The sequence below is a fragment of the Podarcis raffonei genome, chromosome 18 (assembly GCF_027172205.1).
Source record: "Podarcis raffonei isolate rPodRaf1 chromosome 18, rPodRaf1.pri, whole genome shotgun sequence".
NCBI classification, from domain to species: Eukaryota; Metazoa; Chordata; class Lepidosauria; order Squamata; family Lacertidae; genus Podarcis; species Podarcis raffonei.
In genome coordinates this window covers 13,054,057-13,072,005 of record NC_070619.1, presented here as the reverse complement: position 1 = coordinate 13,072,005, position 17,949 = coordinate 13,054,057, and the positions used below count along the sequence as shown (strand labels likewise).

The 17,949-nt window shown below is 50.3% G+C and overlaps 1 protein-coding gene across 1 annotated transcript; it reads left to right on the top strand.

Moving 5' to 3' along the window:
• The first annotated feature begins 1,557 nt into the window (after positions 1-1,557).
• On the top strand, positions 1,558-7,312 carry LSM4 (LSM4 homolog, U6 small nuclear RNA and mRNA degradation associated). The gene is made up of 5 exons (XM_053372722.1): positions 1,558-1,654; positions 2,590-2,631; positions 3,522-3,620; positions 5,467-5,650; positions 6,179-7,312. Exons 1-5 carry the CDS (start codon positions 1,652-1,654, stop codon positions 6,271-6,273), a joined length of 423 nt encoding a protein of 140 aa, XP_053228697.1. The 5' UTR covers positions 1,558-1,651; the 3' UTR covers positions 6,274-7,312.
• The last annotated feature ends 10,637 nt before the right edge of the window (positions 7,313-17,949 follow it).

The window sequence follows — 17,949 nt, the reverse complement described above, 5'->3', positions numbered from 1 at the left end:
TTTCTCCGCAAGGTCAAAGTGGAAAAGCCTCCCCATTGTCTTTTCCTTCACAAATCCTGTCTTAAGTTTGACTAGGGTGTGAGCCTGTGACCTGGCCCAGGAACTAAGTATTTATCACTACAAAAGACTGGCCAGGCTACCCAGGCAATCCAATCAAGTAACATCCCAGACAGGAGAAAAACAACGTTCAAATGTTCTGTTTTAGACCGCCTTTTCTGTGATGTAGGTGTGATGTATCTGAGGGGTGGTCTTAGGTTACACCCCTTCTGTGATGTATGTATGATGTTTCTGGGGGTGGTCTGGATCTACAGGGTGGCAATTTCAAAAGTCTTTTTTTGCCATTTTTTGGGGTTCCTCCTCTCTCCTGCGGGTGAGGGGAGCACCCTGTTGCAACAGATCAATAAAGATCAGGCTTACTAGCTGCTTTGCTTCTCAATATTCTCTGCTTGGCCTCTGTTATTTTCTCCTACCAATAGGGAACCTATGTAAGGACTCTATATGGGCTCTTGGGTACCCCATAAGGGAAGAAGGGCATTTTTTGTTTATAGCATGAGTCAGCCTTGTCCTTTTCCTCTCTCCCTCGCCTGCTTGCTTCTCAAGGCCGATGGATATCGCTCCGTCTATTCTGAGCGCTGGCTTCCTTGAATTCAAGCCAAGGTCGTCCCTGCCAGCCACTGTTTGCTACTGAAACAGGAGGGGGAGAGACATTCAATACAGGATTGTGATTTGTGAGACTCCATCCGGCAAGGCCTCCTCCCACCTGCCTTGCCCCACCCTCGGCTTCTCAATGTGTATTGTATTGTTTTATGTACATGTGGGCGGCTTGCCGTTTTTTATTGATTATAGTTTAGATATTATTGTAACTGTTGAGTGGATTTCTGTTTCACTTTTATATGTTGATATTATTATTTTATACTATTCTAATTGATGTTACTTTTTTTGATGTAGGCTGCCTATTTTAAAGGTGTTTTATCACATTTTGGTATTGCATTAGATTGTGATAAGATGTGCATTTTTTGTTTCTTCAGCTTGTAAACCGCCTTGAGTATTGTAAGATAGAAAGGCGGGATGCAAATTAAAAATGATGGTGATGATGATGCTTTTCCTGCTTTTTCTGCATTAAACAATGGGAAGCCACTTGCAAAAAAGCCAAACAACTATGAAAATCACACACACAATGATACAGTAGTGCATATTTTTTTCCATTTTGCAACACACTAAAAAGTGTAATTGTGGTTTTAGTTTAAAAGTATTTAGAAAAGAAAATGAGCTGAGCTCATGCCAAGTAGGAGCTCACCCAAAAATTGCTTTTTTTATTTTAGTTGTTTTTTTATTAAAGAAACACCGCACCAGAAAATAAAATGAGGCCAATATTTCTTTAATATTTCCTCCTCCTTGGCCGCGCTGCATTGTGGGCAAGGCGCTCCTTTCTCCGCTGCGGGGCCTGCTGGGTAAAGCGGACCTCTTTGCGACACTGTCGCGCGCGCCGCTCTCGCCGTCGGTTTACGGCCGCCGCTCAGGAGGCTCCCCATTGGACCGGCGCTGAGGCCGAAGCCTTCGGCGGGCGGAAGCCGGAAGCGGAAGTCGACGTTGCTGGGGCGGTGGAGCAGCAGCAGCAGCAGCAGCAGCAGCAACGTGAGCGGGAGGGAAGATGGTGAGGCTGGGCAAAGGGGGAGGGGGCTCGGGAGGGTCTACAAACCAGGGGGGGCTCACACGGGGACTGGCTATGGGGCAGGACCCAGTCAGCTCAATGGAGTGTCCTGGGAGGGGGCGACGTGGGTGCCTGGGGGGCCAGAGGAAGACAGGGGAGCAGCCTCTCCACCCCCCTCCGCCCCCGGTGAGCTGAGTTGCTGAGGGGCAGGACCCATTCAGCTCAATGGAGTGTGCCTGAAGTAGGCATGCGCTTGGGCTTGCGGTGCAAATGTCAAACAAGGAGGTGGGGGTTTCACGTGGGGCGGGGGCTTGGGTCAAGCAAAAGGGGTTCGCTCCTCCCCGCCTCCCAGGTAAGCCGGTTCCTTTAGGGATGAGACCGACTGAGCGCAGTGCCATTTACCAGATTGCAGCATTAGTGTGATAGAGGGGGGGGGTTGTGTGCCTCCCCCTCGGATGCAGCCAAAGTAGTTCCAGAGATTCACTCAGCAGTAGGCCCCATTGAGCTCAATGGTTTTACTGGGGTAAGATTGCTAGAGGAAGGCAGTGGAAGGGGGGCTTATTTCCCTCCCTCCAAGGTAAGGAAATGGGGGCTGCTGTGCTCCCTAGATGCCTGGTAAGCTGAGGTTTATGTTCAGCTGGGAATCACAATTATTCTTATTTATTTTTATTTATTGAATTTATATACCGCCCTATACCCGGAGGTCTCAGGGCGGTTCGAGCGGGGAGAGTTGCAGCTGCATGCTTAAGTCCTGCTGGGGGGCTTCCCTTTGGGGTGTCTGGGTGGGCAGTGTGAGGGCAGGACCCTTTGGCTTGATCCAGCAGGGCTCTGCTTAGGTTCTGAAGAGCATGGCAACGATTAAGGTCGGCTCGACTGTGAAGACTCCTTTACCTGCCAGGTGCGTTTCTCAACCTGCCCAATTTGCCCCCCTTTTGCAGCTTCCGCTCTCCTTGCTGAAGACGGCGCAGAACCACCCCATGGTGAGTCCGGGTCGCGCCTAGCCTTCAATCAAACTGCAGAGGAGGAGGCTGACGCGCTGCTGAGCAGTACAATTTCAGACTGTGGCTGGATGCACCTCCAATTTTATTCATTTTTAAATGCCTGCATGTGGGGGGGAGGAGACTAATCTAGAACCAAACCAGAGCCAGCGATGTGTAGCGGTTAGAGTGTTGTGTTGAACTGAAACCTGGGAAACCAGGTTTCAAATCTCCCCTCTTGGACTAGCCTGCCTTGTAAGGGGGGAGAACTGTGAGTGCTGCCCTGAACTGCTTGGAGGGAAAGGTGGGGTATACAGTGGGACCTTGGTTCTCAAACTCCAAAAACCCAGAAGTAAGTTTTCCAGTTTTTGATAAAAATTTGGAAGCCGAACATCCGATGCGGCTGTCAGCTCTTGTTTCCGGGACACCTGCACCAATCAGAAACTGCACCTTGGTTTTTGAACATTTTGGAAGTCAAACGGACTTCTGGAACGGATTAAGTTTGGCACTTTTGTTTTTGCTCTTTATTTTGCATTTTTGTTTTTGGAAACCGTTCGGAAACCAAGGCACGGGTTCTGATTGGCGCAGGCGCCTCGGAAACAATTGTTGACATCAGATGTTCCGCTTCTGAAAAACATTGAGGAACCAGAACACTTTGGGGTTTTTTAGGCATTTGGGAACCAAGGTCCCACTGTCCTGGGCTTTGGGAAGGCAAATGTTGCCCAAAAGGCCTCCAGGGCTGTGAGAGAGAGGGAGGGAAATGCCTCTTTAGATTGGAGAGGTGTTTTTGGAATGCGGAGGGGGGTTGTTGTCCGACACCTGGTGTTTCCCCCAAGATTCTGGTGCTCTGGGAGCCCAGTTCCTTCATCTAATCTCCCGCCTTCTCTTTCCAGCTGGTGGAGCTGAAGAATGGGGAGACTTACAATGGTCACCTGGTCAGCTGTGATAACTGGATGAACATCAACCTGCGCGAAGTCATCTGCACCTCCAGGGTAAGCATTATTACTATTTATATTATTATTACTGTTATCTTCAAGTGATACTGCAAGCTCACACTTCTCCCTGTGCTTGTATACCTCCTTAAGGTACGCATGTAAGAGGCTCGTTTTTAATTTTATTTGAGAATGAGTGTGGCACGAGCAGATTTTTATTCCAAAATTGGAGCGGCAACAAAAACTAATGGGAGTATGCAAAACTAGCTAAGCTATCAATATTTTTCAATAAATGGGGTTTATTTAAAAGTTACATAAAAGATTGCAACAATATAAAATCTGTGGCAGCCTTTGAAAAGCTTCTTAAACCGAACAGGTTTAAGAAAGTACAATATTTAGGCTAAGCAATTATTTAAAATAGACACAAACAATGCGCTAGTTAAATATAAATTTAAAGCTAGATGGAGTTGGCAGGAAGTCAATGGAACTAGAAGACGACTGTGACACGGTGCAATATATATTGACAATTCTTTGATGTTTGTTTGTTATAGATAATTTTCATTTTGTGTTGTTATTTTTGAAAGTTCAATAAAGTAATTTAAAAGCAGGAAAAAAACCAGCTTTCCAAAGTCTGAGAGTCGTCCAAACCTTTAGCGCCACCCCATTAGGGGCCTCTTAGCATAATCCTGCCATCCCCAGGGGGCTCTCTCACAAATTTGGGAACCACTGCGCCACACTGCCTTGTAAACCAGCATCCCTTTTCTGCCTTTTGGTGGGGTGATGTTCGCCCGCTGTCCATTAGGTGGTGCTGCCTTCCAGCCCAACCTTCTCAAGATGGGAGGGCCGGGCTCTGGCGTTGGCGAGACTTCAGTTGCAAGGGGGCGGGGGGGAAAACTCCTTTTATTTTTCAGCTCAGCAGGGGAGGAGCCATTTTTGCACAAAACCCAAGTCTCCTCCGGAAGAGAGCGAGGTAAATGTTAGCGCAGAGCTAAGCAGGTTGGCAGAAACGACACTGGGGGCAGGATTAGAAATGGGGTTTCCCCTTCAGCTTTAAAAAGACAGCGTTTGTGTCAGCCGGTTTTGCAACAAGAAGCACGAAGCTTCCAAAACAAAGGGGCTGTAGGCAGCCTGCCTGAGATTGCCTCCAGTTGGGCAGGAAAACATTCAACGGAAGAAAGATAGGGTGAGAGCAGTACATTGGTCCCTTGGTTCTCAGACTTAATCCGCTCCGGAAGTCCGTTCCAAAGCGTTCCAAAACCAAGGTGCGCTTCTTTCCCATAGAAAGTAATGCAAAACAGATTAATCCATTCCAGACTTTAAAAAACAACTCCTAAAACAACCATTTAACGTGACCATTGATCCATAAAGTGAAAGCAATAGTCAATGCACTGTACTATAAAATAAATAGGACAGTATTGTAGATGATAAAAATTAAAATTATTTTTTTTTTCTTACCTGCACTGATGACAGTCATTGTTTGGATGGGGGGCTTTTATCCATTTCCACAGTCACACAATCAATCAATCAATCAGTAGCTGAACTGGGTTCCGCACAGTCACAAAAACAAATGAACTGAAAACACCTCAAAAACAAATAGACAAAATAAAGAGCAAAAACAAATCACCAAACTTAATCCATTTCGGAAGTGTGTGTGACTTCCGAAAAGTTCGAAAACCAAGGCGCGGCTTCTGATTGGTGCAGAAACAACAGCCGACAGCCGCATTGGACATTTGGCTTCCAAAAATCGCTAGAAAACCAGAACACTTCCAGGTTTTTGGAGTTTGGGAACCAAGATACCACTGTATTATTGAACTCGCTCTTTTCATTCTATTTCTGTCTGGAGTCGTCTTCTTTTTTAATCTGTTTTGGTCCTGGTTTCCCCCGTTCTTACTTTTCCCTCGAGCAGGACGGAGACAAGTTCTGGCGGATGCCCGAGTGCTACATCCGCGGCAGCACCATCAAGTACCTTCGCATCCCGGACGAGATCATCGACATGGTCAAGGAGGAGGTGGTGTCCAAGGGGAGAGGCCGCGGCGGGATGCAGCAGCAGAAGCAGCAGAAGGGGCGCGGAGTCGGCGGCACCGGCCGGGGTGAGCCCCTCTCCAGAGCTCGGGGGCGGCAGGGGAATCTCCCACTTCAGGGGGCTCCCGGCCTTCATATGTTGTTTACTAACATCCTTCCTAACTTGTGCTAGCAAGTTTCCCCACTTCGCAGAGTGCGTTCCCCTTCTTACGCAGCAGAAAGCTCGTTGCAAACTCATGTGAGTTTCTTCAGAAAATACACAATTCAATCTGGCTTCATCAGATTGAAATGCGTTCTAATATTTTCCTGGTAAGACCCCTTGAATTCCTCCTAAGAGAATAAAGACGCCACAGTCTTATTCATAAGCCAGGCATGTCCAAACTCCATACCAGGGGCCTAATCCGGCCCGCCGGTCAATTTAATTCAGCCCCCGTGGCAGACATCTGAAGGCAGCCCTGTGTTGGGAAGTTTTTAAGGTTTAATGCTGTATTGTGTTTTTAATATTCGGTTGGGAGCTGCCCAGAGTGGCTGGGTGAGTGGCAAAGGGATTCCCCTGATCTCAGCCCCTTCCTCTTTTCTTCTCCCCCCCCCCCCAGGTGTGTTTGGCGGCCGTGGACGAGGGGGGATCCCAGGCAGCGGCCGAGGAGGACAGCAGGAGAAGAAGCCCGGGCGTCAGGCAGCCAAGCAGTGAGGAGCCGAAGATGGCGCCCCGGACTCCAGTGCCATGCCAGGAAGGCTGGTCTGCCGTCCCTCTTCACCCACAAAAGAAACTCTTAGGTCCCTCTGTTTCCATGCACCTCGGGGGAGACGGAAGCCACTGGCCTCAAGTTTGGGTCTCTTTTTGCTTTTAAGTTCCAGTTATTAGAAATGAGTGTTTAAAGCGTCTCCCCTGAGCGCATACACACAGTTTAGCTCTTAATTTGAGAATCCAGGTAACCTTTTGGAGGGGCGATTCGACTTCGCCTCTTCGCTTTTTTGTTTTTTGGAATCGTTTTGGCAAGAGAAACGCCTTGCCAGCCTTTGGAACGACAGTAACGGAGAGGACGAGCGAGGCTTTCCGCTCAGAGTGTCAGGATTAAACGATGTAGCTTTCTTTTTATTAGGAAATGGGACTTGTCAAAGGCAACTTCAGCTCCGGGTTCAGTTTTTGGGGAGCGGGGTTGGATGAAAAGGTGTCGCCGGGCCAGGGAATTCTGCTGCTTCCACCTGGGCTCTCATCACACCTGTGGGAACATACCTTTTCAGCCGGAGTTTAGTCTCCCAGCCTCCCTCTGCTCCTGTCTCTCTTGTTCAGCCTTCCCCCCAGATATTTCCCAGGGATGTTTGGTGAGCAGGAGGTGATCTGCGTCCATTCATCCCCCAGGATGTTACCGGACTCCGACTCCCATCTGCACAGCCGATATTCTGGGATGCTGATGGGAACTCCAATCCAGCAACATCTGGAGGGAGTCGGGCTAATCTCTGCTTCCAAATTCTCCACACACCCATTTCACTCCCAGGTGGAATTTGTTGCCTCAGCCTCAGATCTAAAGCATCCCGTTTGTGTGACCCTTCTGAGAATCTCACGGGAGGGTGCATCAGCCGCCTCCATGATATCACCAGCAGTTGGTCGGAGCCAGAACAAACGACCTGCGACCATTCTTTCCTTTTCTTCTCCTTTTTTTCAATAAAAAAAAACGTGCTTTGTAACCCAGTTTTAAGTTTACGAGCAGAATAAACTTGGAATCAGCTGTTTGGTGTCTGCGTTTTTGCCGGAGGGGCCCCAGAGAGCTCCTGTTCCCCTTCGGTTCTCAAAACACAGCTTGCAAATCTCCTTTTTCTGTTTCACAATCTTGCAAGAAGTCCGGATCATGGCAGTGCCCCGCCTGAGCTGGCAGGCTCAAGGAGCGGTCAGTCTGCTAGTGGAAGTGGCCTCTCTCAGCCCCTCCACCCACAGGCAGCTCCTGCCCTGGAACACTTTGCCCTTTGCGAAATGTGGTTCTGGAAGCTGGCCGGATCCAGAAGCGGGTGTGGCGCTTGGATTCCCAGGCAAAGCTTGTTTTTGAAAGATTTCTTAAATGGATGAGGACATCCCAGGACGTTTCTGAGCACAATTCAAAGGGTCAGTGCTGACCTTAAAAGCCCCAAACGGCCCAGTATCCCTGAAGGAGCATCTCCACTCCCATCATTCAGCCCGGACACTGGGGTCCCTCTCCCGAGGGCCTTCTGGCGGTTCCCTCCCTGTGAGAGGTGAGGTTACAGGGAACCAGGCAGAGGGCCTTCTCTGTGGAACGCCCTCCCATCAGATGTCAATGAAATAAGCAACTATCTGACTTTTAGAAGACATCTAAAGGCAGCCCTCTTTAGGGAAGCTTTTAATGTTTGATGTTTGATTGCTCTATTATTATCAGTAGTAATATTCTGTTGGGAACCACCCAGAGTGGCTGGGAAAACCCAGCCAGATGGGCAGGGTATAAATAAGAAATTATTATTATCATTATCCAAAGAGCCGTGCGGCAGCTGGCTCACCCAAGCCATCATCGTGGCCCCACAGTGGCCAGCCAGGCACCCCCAAAGCGAAGCCCCCATGCAGGGCATCTTTCCTCACTCGCGGCAGCTGATATAGAGAATCTGCTGTGCATGCAGGGGGTCCCATCCCCTGCCTGAAACCCTGGAGAGCCTCTGCTGCCTGTCTGGACAATACTGAGCTAGATAGGCCTGGAACGTGAGGAGCTTGAGCATTTCCTCTTCCCTCCTGAACCGTTTTCCTTTGATCTCGTGTCTCCTGGTTGCAGGCTGGAGGGGAGGACAGCCCTATGCCTCTCTCCCCCTAACTCGCTCGCTACTCTCTCTCAACGCTCTTTCCCTGCAGCACCTCGTGAGCAGGCAAGACGGCCTTTTCCGTGGGGTGGAAGCGGGTGCTTCATTCCAGCACCCATGGGAGCCAAAGTGTCCCTCTCCCCCTCCCTCTGGGAGACGCGCCTCTCCTCTTCCAGAGCCGTGAGTCACGGCAGCCCCCGCCACTTGAATCTGGAATAGCTGCGCACCAAGCGGAGCAGAAGAAATGCTTCCAGGCCTTTGCTCAGCGGATAAAAATAATCTCTTCTCTGTGCTCCCCCCACCGTTGCCTCTCCTTTATATATTCTTTTTATTAAGGTTTTCTTTTCCCCTGAGATGTCACGGTCAACGGCTTCAGAGCCCCCTGGAAAAATCTGGGCTGGGATGCAGGGAAGGAGCCCTGATTCCCCCCCTCCCCAATTTGGGGGGGAAATAAAAAATTAAAATTAAAAATGGTAGCAGCCAAACAGTGGTGGGTGGAAAAAGAGACATGTTCAGGAGTAAACAGAGAAGCGCCAGCTCCTCTTCCCTTGTAGCTTTGCAGGTGTGGACTTGAACCCTCACAAGAGCCAGCAGGCTCAGTGGTCAGGGCTAGAACCACAGATCTGTCCATTTGTTAGGGACCCCTGAGGAATCCTGCCCCACAGCTGTTCCTGGGTGGGGTCAAGTATAATTTGCAGACGACACCAAACTGGGAGGGGTAGCTAATGCCGCAGAAGACAGAATCAGGATTTGAAATGACTTTAACAGATTGGAGAACCAGGCTCAAGCTAACAAACTGGATTTCCATAGGGACAAATGTCAAGTTCTGTACTTAGATGTGCAAATATAGGATGGGGGACACCTGGCTCACTAGCAGGACATGTGAAAAGGATCTAGGGGTCTGAACACGAGTCAACAGTGTGATGCAGCAGTAAAAAAAGCCAATGTTATTCTAGGCTGCATCAACAGGACACTAAACATCTGGGGTCCAGGTCAAGGAAAGTCCTCCCTCTATTCTGCCCTGGTCAGACCACATCTGGAATCCTGTGTCCAGTTCTGGGCATCACAATTTAAGAAGGACGTTGACAAGCTGGAAGGTGGGCAGAGAAGAGCGACCGAGATGATCAAGGGTCTGGAAACCTGATGAGGAACGGTTGAAGGAGCTGGGCGTGTTTAGCCTGGAAAAGAGGAGCCTGAGAGGAGAGACATCTCAAGGCCTGCCACATGGAAAACGTCAACTTTCTAAGCGCATGAGTCAGTTTTCTCCTGCTCTGGAGGGCAGAACTCAAACCGTGACTTCAAGTTGCAAGTGAGATTTCGACTCAACATCCCTAAGTGTAAGACATCTCCTGACCCTCATCTTCCCCCCAAAAAACAAATCTGTACTAAGCTTTTCCTTCCCTGACAGCTTTTGTTCTGTTTTGTTCCTCTCCAATGTACTTTTAAAAATGAGATTCGCAGAGGCCTCCATCCTTGTGCAAAACCTGCGTGAAGCCACAGCGTCACAACCTGCGGTTGCCTAGGACACCTTCCCTGGTTTCCAGGGGCACCTGGGGGGAGCGAAGGGGGAGCGCCTGAGCTGTGTGTGCTCCCCCCCCTTCTTTAATTGCCAGGTGCCTCTGCAGTCTCCCGCAGGGTTAGGCCAAGGCTGGCTCTGGCTGCGTCCCCAGCCGGGAAGGGCTGCTCTCCCTCGCTCCCCCCATCCTGGGACAGCGCCAAGGCAGAGAGAGGCCTGGGATGGATTAGAAAGCCCTGGAAGGCTGCTCTTAATTTTGCAGCCTCCTCCGCTGGGGCAACCCAAGAAGAGGGGGCCAGATCCAGGCCAGGTGAGGGGGCTCAAAAGGGGGAGAGGCTCCCCTGGGTGGGGAGGCACCCAGCTGAAGGCTTTCTCAGGGGCTGCGACCAAATTGAGCAGAACCAGACACACACACAGCCCAACCACGCATCCTGGCAACTGTAGTTTGAGGGCGCTGGGAATCAGAGGCGGCTTCGACCGCGCAGGGACAATGCCGCCATCGCAGTGCCACCCAAGCCTGGCTGTTTCCCAGGCCTGGCCAGGGTCTCTGCTGGGAGCCTCGAGTTGTTCTGTGTGCGAGAGTTGCCATTGCTTCAATCATTTCTAAAGCACAGCTGTTTGTCCCCTTTGGCTGAATGCAGTGTGCGACAACAACGGCGCATGCCTCTGAGCATGCACAGAGAGCTTTCCCAAAACACATTACTAACAGGGGACGGACGGACTTTGGTCATCTTTCATAATATGGTGTGCCCTGTGTGAGGCCAAAATTGGGTTCCCCCAGTTATGGATCTTCTCAACTTTGCTGTGCCTTGGGCAGGGGGGTCGCATCCAGCACCTTTGCTGACGACAAACCTATACCTCCAACCTTTCTCCAGTGAAAACAGGGACGTCCTAAGGAAAAACAGGATCAAATCAGGAACCGGGAAGGCTCTTGTAAATCCAGGACTGTCCTGGAAAATGGGGACACCTGGAGGGTCTGACAGAGAGGACCTCTTCTAGGTTGGGGGCCTGTGGTGGAGGAAAGTCACCTTTCAATTCACAATCTACGTAGATATGACGGTTCGGAATCCGAAGAAGGAGCGTCTCATCAACACGGAAAGTCTGAACCAGTCGGTCCGGCCGCAAAACCTGTCCCGTCCCACTAATTACGGGGTTGGCGGAGTCTTCCATGGAACGTGGGCAGGGCTTTGGAAAGAGCTCAAATTAGAAGCTGGGACTCCTGGGCTCTGGCTGGGCCTCTGGGGCTGCACTGGGCGTGCCGCCCTCCTTATGCCCCACAGGAGGGCACCCCCTGCAAGAGACCCCCAATGGGAGGGACCTGCCAGACCCACAAGGGGAGGGTTTCCAATCTGATTTGCAAGGGGAAAGGTTTCTGCGGAGGGAGGAAGTTTTTTTCAGGAGCAGAGGAGAACGCCCGAGGCGCCCCGCCCAGACTCAGAGCCTTGAGCAAACCTCGCCTTCATCTTCGGGGATTGGGGTTCCCTCCCTTCCCCGTTCTCTCTGCAAATTGAGAACTCCTGGGAGCCCAGCAAAGCTGCCCAATTCGCCTGCTCACAAAACCCAAAATGTGATCCACAACAGGCAAATTCTTTCCAGTGTATGAACCCAAAACAGGAGGCCTGTGGTGACACCTGTGACCGGCTGAGTGTTGCTTCCACACATGCTGGGAGTTCAGCAACAGCCGAGGGATGAAGGTTTCTCCTTCCCCCATCCAAGGAGAGGCGCCAGCTGCTTCCTTGGTCAGTCCTGTGTCCAGTTCTGGGTACCACAATTTAAGGAGGATGTTGAGAAGCTGGAAGGGGGGCCGAGGAGGGAGACCAAGATGATTCAGGGTCTGGAAACCTGATGAGGCGGTCAAAGGAGCTGGGGATGTTTAGCCTCAGAAAGAGGGGACTGAGAGGAGATAGGAGATCTCAAGGGGAATACTAATAAATCCCTTTCCAAGCCAGCTTCCCTTGCCCTGGTGGCATTCACAAGTGACACGTGAAACCGCAAGGAGGGTTTGCCCTCTGCTCTCGCCCTGGTGTGGGCACAGGCCTGTTTTCCATCTGGCGCCTGGATTTTCCATCCTTCCAACCTGGGCGTGTGCTGCTTGGGATACAAGCCAGTTTCTGCTGCTGCTGCTGCTGCAGACCGGCTGGCCAGCCAGCCCCACTGCGATACAATCTCTCGCCCCCACCCAGCCGTGGGGCGTTCCTGCCCTGCTGGCAGGGGGTGAGGCTGGCAGAGGGCAGGCCAGGTCTCTTTGCTCCTGCGTGGGCGAGGAGTCCCCTGGGAAGGCAGGGGACAGCCAGCGAGGCAGCTGTCAAAGGGCAGGACTTTGGGGGCACAACTGCAGGGCCCCCACTTTTGAGAAGGGAGGGACCTGCCCCCCAACACAGCAAAGGGGTGGGGAGGCCAAAAGCTGCCCCCCAAAATTTCTCTCTCGCAGGCCACCCGCCTCACCAGCCCTCCTTCGCATCTTCCTTGCTTCTCCTTGGCTGCAAACGGGCTGCCCTTGCGCTCTGCTCATGCCCCGTGGAATTGTAGAGTTGGAAGGGACCCCCAAGGGACATCCAGTCCAGCCCCCTTTGCTTGCCCGCCCGAGGAAAGAGAGGGGCTGCGCAAATGTGGACAGAAACAAGCCTGAAGTGTCCAAAAGGCAATGTTTTGAATGGTTGCCCCGCCCACTGCCATCACACGCCCCCTGGAAAAGCGATTGCAGTAGTGTTATTATTTTAATATTATGCCAAAAGAAAAAGGCTTTTGAGGACTGCAGGGTGAGTAGTGTTGGGCTGGGACCTGGAAGAGACCCAACACCACTCTCAGCCTTGCCTACCTCACAAGGCTGGTGGGGGGAAACTCACCAGGGAAAATTAAGGGAGATATAAAGGCAATCAGTAATAATAGTAATCTATAAGAATTGGCTAAGATTGAAAATGCCTTTTTTTCTGGGGGTCCGCATGCCCCTAAACCTTTGGTGAATCTTTTGTCCATTTACTGGATTTATTTCCCCCGATTTGAACTATAAAATGGTGAGTTTCTTGAGTCAAAATGAGTGGACCCCTTAACATTTTTTTTAGGAAAAAAAGCACTGATCTGTAATAATTTGCTAATGCCTCCAATCAAGCGCTATTGCAAATTTAAGGGGGCCTAAGTGAGCCATTGGGGCTGGATGGGTTTACTCGGGAGTAGAACCCGCCTCGGATGGTCTCGAAATGCAAAGAGGAGGCACCAAAATAGACCTGGAAACCGAAATCAAAGGGGCTTTAAATGAGGAAGGGGCGATGCTAACTGGGAGGGGCTGCAGCAGCTTCGCTTCCCCCGCACACTTTCACTCGCACGCAGCCCGGGCCCTGACGTCACTGCTGACGCGCTCCCCCCACCCCCTCGCCCGTGACGCGCGCCCAGCCGCCTTAACCTCTTCCTGCCCGGTCGCCTCGCTTCTGTTGGTCATTTTTCTTTTTCCTTTAAACTGGGGAGATGAGGAATAATAAATCAAAAACAGAACATCTCCCACCACTCCCCAGCTGAGTCGCCGGATCCTTCCCTCCTCGGGCCCCCTTCCAATTTGTAATCTCCTCTACTTTCTTCTTTTTTAAGTTTGCAGAAGTTCAACAGGTGAAGTCTCTGCTGAATGCTTCACCTGTTGGATTCCATCTCCTTGGTTTTTGCCACCCTCTTTATACACCTCTGGCCTGCCTGTGCCAGGATGTAAAAGTACGTAGAAATGATCTTTCTACTTAAAAAAAATAAAATACTGTATTTTTCTGTGTATAAGACACCCCATGTATAAGACGACCCCTAATTTTTAACTCAAAAAATTTGGGGGGAAATATAGTCTTATACACGGGAAAAAACAGTAATCATGTTGACTCATTTCACCTTATTTTTATATTGTGTAGACCTCTTTGATGACTTCAGGCTGCAATGCACTTTAGGCATTTGTGAAACAACAACAGCAAGGAATAAATCTACCAGGCGAAGTTTTTCCCCAGCATGGTGGATAGGCAAGAACTGCACCCTTTGAATATCTGCCTGTCACCCGGCTTTCAAAGACACAGGAGGACTGTTGGGGGAGGAATGTCAGGCTCGCCTCTTTATCTTTTCCCATCCTGCCCCTCAGGCATTGCTGACTTTTTAAAAGGGAAAATGTCCCTCCTGCTTTGACTCAATCTGCAGACTGGGCTGCGGCAATGGCCCTGACAAGAGTGCCTCTGAGCTTACAGCAAGGGCACCTCTGAGCTTTGCAAGACCGTCTTTTGCAGACTGGGGTGGAACAGCAGCTGGTAACATGCACAAAATCCTTGCAAAATCCTGTGTGGAGCAGTGGTTAGCGTGCCGGACGAGGACCCAGGAGAGAGACCCGGGCCAGTCACCGCCTCTCAGCCAAGCCCACCTCACAGGTGAGGGTAATAAAACATCTGTATTTTATGTCTTCCCATCTTTGTCCGTAGTATTACACTGCAAGCGAGATTAAAATCCTGCCAATGTTTTTGTCTGCTAAATAACTTTTTATTATTTAATTTTTTAAAGAAGAAAAGGGAAATCGGTACCACCGGGTCCCTCCTTTTTTTAAAAAAAAGCCCCTCATTGTGGATTCCCCCCCTTTATTATTAAAGTTTTCTTGGTTTACGAAAGTATGTGCAAGGCCGGATTCAGGTTTGATGTGTCCCTCAGCTCCTGAAGGTAATGGGGCCCTTTCTATGTCCAGCTGTCCTTTGTCAACAACAAATTGATGCTGTTTCTTTGTGTTGAGTATATGCTAGATGGTAATTTATGGAGCGAATAGGTATCTCAAGCCATTTGCACATAACAAACAGGAGCCTACACAACACAAAACACTGTTGCTGTATGTAGGTTTTATTTTATTCATTTTTTATCTTATACTTCAGAAGTGTACATCCAGGGTTTTTTTGCCTTTAAATTTTTTGGGGGCCCCAAGAGAGTGGGGCCCTAAGCTAGAGCCTGTTTAGCTTAGACGTATGTGCAATGTCTCTTTTTTCCAGCTGCATTTTCTACAGATCAGTTTCATTTGTTGAGACATTAGGGTTGCATTAGGAAGAAAAGGGGGAAGGATTTTTTTTAAAAAGAAAGGCAAGAGATCTGAAGCTCTGTGTGTGTGTGTTTGCTTTCTCTCTGGCTCGCAAAGGGTTAAGGCCGGGCCGCACACAAGAGCCTTTTGGCTCAGAGGCCCTGGTGACCTCAATGGGGAGCCAGGGGGGGGGCAGGCTCATAGCCCCCACCCCTCCCAGCTGCTCCTGCAGGCCTGCCTTCCCTCCCAGCCAGCATGCAAATATATTTATGCGCCAAGCTGGTGATTCAGCGCTCCGCACCAGGCCAAGATTAACAGGCACCCAAGCCGAGCTGCTTAAAAAACCTGCTACGCCACAGAGGCCGCTGCTGGCGCTGCTTTCGATTTAAATCTCTCCCCTGGTGTAAATTGTTTTTCTTACGCAGCAGCCCTAGCCGTCCGTCAGCTCCTCTCCCCTGCCAAGTCGAGGGCCGGAGGGAAGATGCGGCAAAAAGGGAAAAAAGAAAATCTCTGCCTGACTCCCCAGGAGGGACGCCCCCCCCCCAGAAAGGAGAGGGAAATGTGAGGGGAGATGCAGGGCTGGGCTGCCAGCCTGGCAGGTTTCGGAGGGGGATCTGGGTCAGCTTGGAGGGAAGGACAAGCCTAAATTTGTAGGGAAGGACAAGCCTAAATTCGTAAGGAAGGACAAGCCTGTCACCAGCTAATAGGAATAGTTTTCCTAGTGCATCACGTAATTTCTCTATTTTTTAAAAATAGTCCATTTTTACCTAAGTTTTTAAGATATTACAAGCGTTACTCAAATCCTGCCAAAGTTTTTTATTGTTTACAGTGTTCTCTTAAATAAATTGTGAAATTTATTCCTTCCTGGTTTCTGATTTTCCCGGTCCTTTTCGCCCTTTCGGCGTAGTCCATTATCTTCGCCAGCCATTCATCTCTGGCTGGGACTTTATCTTCTTTCCATCCCTAGTAAGCAACTTTCTCGGGTTCAGATTTGGGGGGAATTGGGGGGTTCCTACTGAGCCCATTTCCCCAGAGGCTGGGGGGCAACAGGAAGCCCTTTGCCAGGAGAGACAGGGAAGGGGAGGGATCAGTCACAAAACGTGCCCATTTCCCCTTTTCTCTCTTTCCGCCTTCCTTTCTGCTCTGCTGCAATGGCACCAAGAATGAAAACATCCTTTCCAGGCTTCCTGACCCCGAAATGAGCTTTGCCCTGTGACTCCCTGTGTGATTTCTCCAGCGTAGAAAAATCTTTCCCTCTATGAAGAAGGGGGCAGCCAGGGCCGGATTGACTAAGCTCAACAAGCTCTAGTTTAGGTCCCCACTCTCTGGGGGGCCCCAAAAAAATTAAAAGGAAAAAAACCTGGATGTACATTTCCAAAATACAGTATAAGATAAAAAACAAATGAAATAAAACCTATTTGCAGCAACCGTGTTTTGTGTCTGCTCCTATGATGTAAGTCTGGCGCGAAAAAGGGACTGGCCCCAAGCACACCTGGTGAGCTCTCTGGCTAGGTGAAGATTCAAATCACATGGACAGTGTTTTTTTGTTCCTTTTAAAATGTCTCCTTTTGACTCAAGACAATCACCATTTTATAGTTCAAGTCGGGGGGAGTTGAAACAGTAAATGGACAAAAGTACAAAGATTCACAAAATGTTGAGGGGTACGTGCCCCCCTGCGTTGCCCCCAGAAAAGAAAGCACTGCACGTGGATTTTATTTTATTTTTGCATCGCTGGGGGTTGGACTAGATGACTCTGGAGGTGCCTTCAGTTCTGTGATTCCGTTCTGTGATGGGAGCTGTAGCGTAAAAGATGGTCGTGCGCCCGGGGTCTGGTGGGAACTACACAGGATGCAGGGCTGTGGAAGGGCGGCTAATCCAGCCCAGTCGGACTTCCCTTTGATCCCCTGCCTCTGCTGGGGTTTGTGGAGCAAGCAGCAGGCTGTAACCCAACAGGGGCAGCTCTGATTTCCGACAGCTGCCTGTGCAAATGCTGGCAGGCTTTTCTCGCCTGTTGAATCCAGAACGCAGGAGAGTCTGCTCTGCGCAGGGTCTCCCTCCCCTCAAAGGGGCCAAGCGCTGCACATCTGCTTTGGGTTAGCCCCCTCCCCCCTCCCATCACCCCAGCCCTCCCTGGGGAGCCCCTCCCTCTCTGCCGCAGGCCCTGATAGGCTTCCAGGAGGGGAGGGGGGCAAAAGCGAGGCGCCAAGGGGGGGGCTTATCCTGATGCTCTGAGTAACCCCTCTGTTGAGCTTTCTCTAAGGACACTGGCTTTCTCCAACTCTTCCCTGACCTTTCGCTGCCATTGTTTCTCTGCTGCGCTACCGTTTATTTCATTTTTGCACCATTTTAAGGAGGCCGCCTTGTTCTTTTTTACATCTCCGCTCCCTGCAAAGTGCACCGAAACACGTAAATACCAAAAGGCTGTGGCTCGGGCAGAGCCTACTCAGAGGAGTGACATTGACACTCGTGGGCCTAAGCGATCGGTTTCCCATCCGTTGCATGTATAAAAGCAATTTCAGATAAATACTGTATTTTTCTGTGTATAAGACACTCCCATGTATAAGATGACCCCTATTTTTGGAGTCCCAAATTAAGAAATAAATAATTGCAACATTCCGTGTATAAGACAGCCCCCAATTTCAAACTTTAAAAAATTGGGGGGGGGATATAGTCTTATGCAAGGAAAAATACAGTACCTTGGAGGAAAAGGTGAGATATAGTTGTCGTCAGCACACATCTGTCTCAAGTGTGGGTTGAAGTCAAACTACTGCGTTAGCACCAAAGTGATCTCCCTGGGGCGCAAGCCTGGGTAGTGTTTCTGGGGGTCCTGGGCTGCTCAGACGGCAAGACCCCCTTCTCTGCCCCACTGATGGGGTCCAAAGGAAAGCAGAACAAGACGTTGAGCCGCAGCAGGAGTTGCCGGAAGGAGGCAGACAAGGCACCACCCAACCGCCTTAGGGACTCCTATCCCACAGGCAAAGGTGCCGGCTGAGATGGGGTCGGACTTTCCTGCCTGGCGCTTCTGGAGAAGTTGGGGT

Coding starts and splice junctions, on each gene's coding strand:
- LSM4 (XM_053372722.1), top strand. Junction 3,621..5,466: donor AAGTCATCTGCACCTCCAGG/GTAAGCATTATT, acceptor TCCCTCGAGCAG/GACGGAGACAAGTTCTGGCG. Junction 5,651..6,178: donor AGTCGGCGGCACCGGCCGGG/GTGAGCCCCTCT, acceptor CCCCCCCCCCAG/GTGTGTTTGGCGGCCGTGGA.